This window comes from Osmia bicornis, chromosome 9, assembly GCF_907164935.1.
Source record: "Osmia bicornis bicornis chromosome 9, iOsmBic2.1, whole genome shotgun sequence".
NCBI classification, from domain to species: Eukaryota; Metazoa; Arthropoda; class Insecta; order Hymenoptera; family Megachilidae; genus Osmia; species Osmia bicornis.
In genome coordinates this window covers 8,354,615-8,362,814 of record NC_060224.1, presented here as the reverse complement: position 1 = coordinate 8,362,814, position 8,200 = coordinate 8,354,615, and the positions used below count along the sequence as shown (strand labels likewise).

Sequence of the window (8,200 nt, the reverse complement as noted above, 5' to 3'; positions counted from 1 at the left end):
GATACGTTATCTATATTTTGATAAAGAAATGGAGAAGGAGTTCAATGCTCAATTGCCACATAAGCTTGTATGCACAGTCTGTAAAGGTGTATAATATTCAGCTCTATTTAGACAAGATGGAAATGATGCACACGATGCAGGTGAGTAATAAAACATTTATAGTGAGTGATCAAATTATTAGAGTCATCGGCATAATTGATTCTGTAGTTCCTTTTTCACTTTATTTTTTGTAATTGTATAAACTACGTTTAATTCTCCTCTATTTTTAATCGACAAATGCACGTCATTTTGCGTAAAATGCTTTTGAAGTTTAGAATAATTTTCTTTTATTTTTATAAAAATACTTTTATAAAACATTCTATTTTGTCATTTCATAAAATAAAATCTATCTGTATTAGATGTACTTTCATCTCGGTTACCACGAAATTATTCTGTTGAGCAATTGGCACACAACCAATTCTACCCAGCTTACAGGTGCAGTAATTGGAATTATTATATTAGGCTGTGCGTATGAAGCATTAAAAGGAATTCGGTGAGTAATGATTCTTATCGTAACGAATATTATTTTTTTAAACGAAACTGTGGTTTTTTTTTTAATCCAACAGTTCTTAAAAATATTTTAGAGTAAAAACGAATTCGGTTTCTTTCCACACTATACACAATTCCCTTTTCTTTTTTTTTATTTAGCGACGATCTTTTCATTAAAGCTGCACAAGCCCGAAAACTTCGACAAGGTAAATTATCAAAATGGTACGTATACATATTTTATTATGTATACTAAATCAAAAGAGTAATATTTAACCCTAATCATTCACTAGGGGTCTGAAAGGCCCCAACATCAACTTCAGAGATTTTTTTCTCAAAATATGTCTCTAGATGATAAAAATAAAATTTCAGCCAAATGTAATCAAAATTGAAAAAGTTATTAATTTTTGAACGAAATAGTGGCCTTTCTCTAATTTTTAAACTATCAAAACTTTTCTCAGATCTCCATACAAATTTAATACCTCAGGAACATGTGCGTCTAATTTTCTCTGTATTAAATACTATCTCGAAAATGTTTCAAGTCAAAATCTTCGGTACAATGACCCTACGGTCTATATGACCCCGTGTAGGGAATATGTGATTTTTTAGAGGTGTGAGTGAATAGGGTTAATGTTAACACGTGTAATACTCCTGCAATCATTTTGAAAAGTTGCAGTAAAATTACTTCAATGGATCTGAAACAAAAATCGTAGATCATTGATTACCGATTAATTTATTTTCAATATTTTTCTTATTTTTGAATAAAAATACTTTGTTTCAGCTCAAGTATATGCTCCAGCGTTCATCTCGCTCAAACGGTTCTTCACGGCCTTCAATTGCTAATAGGATATATCCTCATGTTGATTTTTATGACATACAATGTTTACCTCTGCATGGCTGTGGTAGTTGGTGGTACATTTGGCTATTGGCTGTTTTCTGCTGACAAGTCCAACAGTGATAATATTGAATGTTGCTTCTAAAACCTACAAGAAAGTTGTAATTCTATTTTTAACACCCTCCTTCATAAAAGTTAAAAATAACACGAGTATTAAAAATTCATCTTCAAGGTGTTAAGAGGTTCAAGATAGCACACTTGCCTGTCATTTGTACGGAACTGCAGATAGAGATTTACTAACAGAAATATTTATTCTACATCACCAGAAACGATCGATTGCTGGCAAATACTATACCGAGGTCTTATTGTTTTCGAAATAATGTCACATGCTCGTTTCGATTGTTCTGTGGCTGTTCGAGACTGAAGTCGACGAGGGATCAACAGTTATCGCGCACCCCTTTCGTTTCACCGCTATTCATCCACGTTTTTCTTGAAATACACCCTCTCAACTTCAGCACATCTACCTGTCGTGGGCGGCTTTTGTGCATTAAATCTTTTCAACCCGATAGTCTATAGAGATTGCAGTTCAACAGTTCGTGATCGTTCGCTCCTTTATTCTTATTTTTTCTTTCCGTTACGATTTCTTCCCTTTCTTCCCTATATTCTGATATAGATTTTGAACAAATTAAACATGATAATTTTCAGATCGATTGCTCGATCCCCGCTTACCTGATCTCGGAAACTTGCATAGTTTTTTGCTTTCCCAAGATCAATTTCCGTATATTAACGAATAAGAAATGAAGAATAGCATCTTAGCTTTCTTCTAGTATAGGTTTTATAAGCTTTCTGTAAGTTATTAGTTAATTATTCACAATTTTTAGAGTAAGCGATCCTGCAGAATCGAGCCGCCACCACTTTAATCGCTCATAATTAATTCATTACTGGCTGGATCCTTAAAAAACCTGTATGTGAAAGTTGCTGCGAGTATGTAGATTAAGAATCGATCATAAAAGTTTATAAATTGTTCGTCTAAAAGAAGTTATTAATCACTTTTCCTTTCGCTGACAATTTTTAACAATTTGACATCATCACGCGGATGGGATATTTTTGCATGATTTTATGACATAAAAGTACCGTAAAATGGCACTTATGGTATATCAATCGAAAGTTTAAACCTTAATGAAGATAATTATTTTGCGGCTTCATTAATATTCTTAATAAAAAATGGCTGAATGCCAATTATAGTAAACAATGACTATAACTTGCAATTTTCAGTCTCTTTCATGAATGTTTCAAACATCTGCAATTGTAAATTGAAGAATTTCCTTGTAGTTTATTTGTTTTTCAAGATTTTATTTATTTAATGTTTCAAATTTGTATATCATTGCTCTTTTACAATTATTCTCTCCTTGTTCTTAAGTTTAGATTGCAAATTGTTGCGGGTTGCGTGTAATTTGTATTAAAAACAAGAGTTATTGTAAAATAATTAAGTTAAAAAATAAAAAATGTTCTAAAAACTTAATTTTAATAAATTTTTTAAGAAAAAAATCCTTCCACTGCGCCGATAACGGTACAGGTTGTGGCATCTAACGGCGAGTTTGGGAACTAACAAAATAAAGAATTCTGTTTTTGGCAAAATAAGAAACTTTTGGGCAGTTCCAAGACAAAAATTTCCTCACAATCGATTTGAAGCTTTAATTTAAAAAATAAGAAAAGTAGGCATTTTTTTTTTGCATATTAAACATTTATTTAGAACCCCATTCAAAATATTGTGACTATCAGTTTTAATAAACAAGTTGAATATTGTAACTGTCACGTAATGTGATATAATGTATTAAAATGTATCGCACAAATGTAAGCATAAAAAGCACGTGTCAAAATTTGAAACAGTTATTTAACTTAACATTTATCTATCTGTACATTTATTAATGATAACACGTATTGCATGTAGTATGTAAAATTCAATCCACATAAATATTTTCATATATTATATTCAATTCATGTAGAATAATACAGTTTAAATATAAAAAATATAATTTTAGTAAATGGGCAACCCCAAAGGGCAAACACTGAACCCATTATACAAATGAAATTTGTTTGTATACAAATTATTTATTTCAATTCGCTAATATAATGTGAAGTTCACTTCTGTTTTCTCCTAAAATCTCATAAAACCTATCAAAAAATAATTTTGTAGACTCCTCTATATATTCTTTTCTTCTCCGAACTGCACCTATATACATTGCAGAAAGTTTTCCATATCTGGCTTCAACTCTTGTATTTCATTAATATCGTTTTTCAATTTTTTATTCGTTCTTTTAATTTTACTTCTTCATTTTTAGCATCAGTTTTAATTTTATATAAAATCTTTTCTTTCCGTTTTTTAGCAACATCACTACTTTCTTCTTCCAAGATTTTCATATTTTCCTGAAGATTTTCCAATTCATTGAAATTTATTTCTAACAAATGTTCTTTCTCAATAATTTGTCTTCAAGATTATTCAACAAACTGGCTTTAGATCTTAATACTTCTATAATTTGAGGATCCAATGTACCTTTTTCTGGCATCTTTAATTCTTCTAAATTTACACCTACATATATTATCACTAAGGTGCATGAATATTATTTCTTTATTATATTTGAGAAGTGCTTTGGTTACATTATTATTAACAGATACCAATTTAATATCTATAGTATACAACTCCATTCGTATATTTTCTAAATGTTCGTCAAATTGGTTCATATAACTTTCAATCTCCAAACATTTTTTCAAAATTTTATCTCTTTCTACTGTTGTCATTGGCTATTGTTTAACTGTTGAAAGTAGTTTATCACGCTGTATTTTTTGTAAACGAATCTGTTCGCGTAGTGTATTACACTCAGCATTTATTTGTTTTGTTTCAAAATTAATTGTTTTTAAGAATTCTTCTTTTGCACTAATTTCTCCTTTTGCAAAGACAACAATATGTACTTCTTACAGGTGCTTCACCTCTTCATCAATTTTATTTGCATCTTCTTCAGCTACTTGGACTTTATCCATTTCTTCTTTTAATTCGGAGTGTGCATTATTAAACATTTCTGCATTAATTCCTTGCTCCTCTTCAAACTGTTGTAAATATCTTTCAACAATCGCTGCCTCTTCATCGAGTTTTTCATCATTTCGGGCATCGTAAAAGTCAAGCATAGAGAAGAAAGTATTTTTATTAATTTTGGCTTCTCTCTGATTGCCTGCGAATGGTAAGTTTTCTAAATTTTTGGAATGCCATTTTCCTTATTTTACAAATTTCTACTAACCAACTAATCCAGCCCAAAATATAAGGCCAAGAATGCATAGCATTGGCAGTTTTTAACCAAGATTTAACTTCATTATCCAGGTATTATTAATAAATCTTGGTGAAAACCTTTTTCTTTTGAACCATTATTTATTAATAATACCTGGATAATGAAGTTTCTTTGCTATTTTTTGTAATTCTTCTATATAATTAATAACTGTAAGAGTTTGTTTAATATTTAATATTTTCATTAAATGAGCAGTAGCATCTACAAACATTTTCAAGGTAATGGGTTTTAAAACCGACCAAACCGATATGCTTGCCAGAATAGAAAAAATTGTCTATTCTGGCAAACATATGAGCTTGGTAAGTTTTATCTGTTAATCGTCTTCTATCCTTTCTTGGATCTTTTGCACCAATACTGCTAGCACAATCAGCTGATGAAGACCTATGTCCTGTTGGAAGTCCTGCACAAGAGAGTTTGCTTCCAATAACTCTAGGTGTAATTAGAGTTGTAGGTGCATGACGAATTGAGGTTTTACCTTTAAGAACAACAATAAAACTTAGAATCTTTTTACATCATTAATAATGTTATGACGTTTTACCTGTTCCTTTTAAGCCAGATTTTCTCGTAGTTGCTCTATCAAATGAATATATGAGAATTATCAACCGAAGTTATGGAAATCTTTGGTTTCAACGTTTGCATTCTTCTTGAATCAGTCTGTGTTAAGCTTTTGTCTTCCCTATCAATCAAAGATACTCGTACAAGGTTAGTAAATGATCTAAATACGTCCTGTAGAATTACTCGCCATGAAACATTCCTAGGAAACGGCCCGTTCACCAATTTTGACATGTTATCGTTGGATTCGTCCTTTTCATCGATATAAAATTTATATTTATTATTGTATAATTATTTTAATAAAACCTCGTTTAAAACACTTAAAACTTCCGTATTCAAAGTTGTACGGTAAACATTTTGAATTTTATCGTTAAGCGCAGAAGCATGAGATATGAGACCAGTAACATAAGAAGCCACAGCCGACTCTAGTACTAGCCGTGCTGAAGTAAAAATGGCAACACCGCGGGAGTCCGGTCTGAATATATCAACATCTAACCCTACTCTATCTGCCTCCCGGACTCCCAGACTCCCAGCCAATCAACGTCGTCGGACTCTCGGCTACTCTCTGGACTTCACATAACCTCCTTGGTTTCGTTCCAATAATTTCGCTTGTTTCAAGGTTTTTATTCACTTATATACACGTTTATCAATTCTTAAATGTTTCAATTTGATCCAAAGATGGTCTCATTTTGCTTTATACCTAAATTTTCTTGAAACCACTGTAAATATTTCAAATATCATGCTTCACAACACCAAACTACTTCGAGAGTACACAAAATTTATATCACATTTATAACAATTTTATACTACCACATCACTTCTACTTGCCATAGTTGCAACGTTTATGTATTGTTTATACATAATTAATACAAAATAGCGTATATTACTACAGCTTTTAATTAAAAAAGACAGTAATTACAATTCCGAGCACAGGACTCTGTTTTTGAAAATAGGACTCCCGATTGTCACGTGAGCGGTGTTGCCACGTTGTTCAGCATGGCTAGTACTAGAGTCGGCTGTGAAGAAGCGTATGTATCAGTAACATAAAAACCACCTTAAATTAATAAATAAGATTTTACGATTGTACTTTTTATTTTTGTTAAAGATATCATTTTATAATAGATTGAAAGAAATAAAAAAATACTCATATTGAGTAATTCTTAATGGTACATTACTCAAACATTTTAATTATTTCAGGAGTGTTTGGAGTAAGGTGTCCGTTGAGCGCTGAAGCACTCTGCTCGCAGCGCGTAAAATAAATCTAACACCTCAGCGTTTTTGGTAAAAGTTATACTGCTTTATTTTGAAATGATTTTGGAAGAGTGTTTTGAGCAGTTTAAAGCTTGGAGTTCCTAGAGAATCTTTCATCCATAGCCGACTCTAGTACTAGCCATGCTGAATAACGTGGCAACACCGCTCACGTGACAATCCTATTTTCCTATTTTCAAAAACAGAATCCTGTGCTCGGAAGTGTAATTACCGTCTTTTTTAATTAAAAGCTGTAGTAATATACGCTATTTTGTATTAATTATGTATAAACAATACATAAACGTTGGAACTATGGCAAGTAGAAGTGATGTGGTAGTATAAAATTGTTATAAATGTGATATAAATTTTGTGTACTCTCGAAGTAGTTTGGTGTTGTGAAGCATGATATTTGAAATATTTACTGTGGTTTCAAGAAAATTTAGGTATGAAGCAAAATGAAACCATCTTTGGATCACATTGAAACATTTAAGAATTGATAAACGTGTATATAAGTGAATAAAAACCTTGAAACAAGCGAAATTATTGGAACGAAACCAAAGAGGTTATGTGAAGTCCAGAGAGTAGCCGAGAGTCTGACGACGTTGATTGGCTGGGAGTCTGGGAGTCCGGGAGACAGATAGAGTAGGATAGATGTTGATATATTCAGACCGGACTCCCGCGGTGTTGCCATTTTTACTTCAGCACGACTAGTACCACAGCCGACTCTAGTACTAGCCATGCTGAACAACGTGGCAACACCGCTCACGTGACAATCGGGAGTCCTATTTTCAAAAACAGAGTCCTGTGCTCGGAATTGTAATTACCGTCTTTTTTAATTAAAAGCTGTAGTAATATACGCTATTTTGTATTAATTATGTATAAACAATACTTAAACGTTGCAACTATGGCAAGTAGAAGTGATGTGGTAGTATAAAATTGTTATAAATGTGATATAAATTTTGTGTACTCTCGAAGTAGTTTGGTGTTGTGAAGCATGATATTTGAAATATTTACAGTGGTTTCAAGAAAATTTAGGTATGAAGCAAAATGAAACCATCTTTGGATCAAATTGAAACATTTAAGAATTGATAAACGTGTATATAAGTGAATAAAAACCTTGAAACAAGCGAAATTATTGGAACGAAACCAAAGAGGTTATGTGAAGTCCAGAGAGTAGCCGAGAGTCCGACGACGTTGATTGGCTGGGAGTCTGGGAGTCCGGGAGGCAGATAGAGTAGGGTTAGATGTTGATATATTCAGACCGGACTCCCGCGGTGTTGCCATTTTTACTTCAGCACGGCTAGTACTAGAGTCGGCTGTGCTAGTACTATATAGAGTCGGCTGTGTTCTTAGCTTGGACGCTTTTGGGTGCTTTTAATCAACTACTGTCACCTACCGGTAGATGGAACGATAGGGTCATGACGTAAGAGCGCACACGTGCAAAATTATAAAGGAAAATTTAAGAATAAGAAAAATATTAGAAACGAAGTAGGCAGAATAAATAGAGAAGTGATAATTGTAAACTGTAATTATACACTTAACATTTATCGCACGCTTCCCTTGATACCCACGCTAAAGGCACGCTCTGATTGGCCAAAGTTTTTCGTTAATAACTCAAAAACGAAACTTCAAACAACATTTTGGTAATGGAAAATGTTGTTCAGAATCACCCCAGCAACCCCCCATTTTCGAGAGTTACAGG

At 32.5% G+C, this 8,200-nt stretch overlaps 2 protein-coding genes across 2 annotated transcripts; one reads left to right on the top strand and one right to left on the bottom strand.

The window, feature by feature from the left end:
* Positions 1-28: 28 nt before the first annotated feature.
* On the top strand, positions 29-2,395 carry LOC114878250 (high affinity copper uptake protein 1-like). The gene is made up of 4 exons (XM_029191844.2): positions 29-140; positions 399-532; positions 688-750; positions 1,307-2,395. Exons 1-4 carry the CDS (start codon positions 45-47, stop codon positions 1,503-1,505), a joined length of 492 nt encoding a protein of 163 aa, XP_029047677.1. The 5' UTR covers positions 29-44; the 3' UTR covers positions 1,506-2,395.
* Positions 2,396-3,335: 940 nt separating this feature from the next.
* LOC114878254 lies at positions 3,336-5,653 on the bottom strand. The gene is given in 5 exon segments (XM_046287291.1): positions 3,336-4,587; positions 4,654-4,961; positions 4,963-5,173; positions 5,237-5,283; positions 5,285-5,653. Coding segments are annotated over 4 exon segments (642 nt in total). The 5' UTR covers positions 5,485-5,653; the 3' UTR covers positions 3,336-4,587; positions 4,654-4,777.
* Between the last annotated feature and the right edge of the window lie 2,547 nt (positions 5,654-8,200).

Excerpts from the sequence above, each read along its gene's own strand:
- LOC114878250 (XM_029191844.2), top strand. The coding sequence starts at position 45 with ATGCTCAATTGCCACATAAGCTTGTATGCACAGTCTGTAAAGGTGTAT. Across the intron at positions 533-687 it reads GAAGCATTAAAAGGAATTCG|CGACGATCTTTTCATTAAAG; the intron begins GTGAGTAATGAT and ends TTTTTTATTTAG. Across the intron at positions 751-1,306 it reads CAAGGTAAATTATCAAAATG|CTCAAGTATATGCTCCAGCG; the intron begins GTACGTATACAT and ends ACTTTGTTTCAG.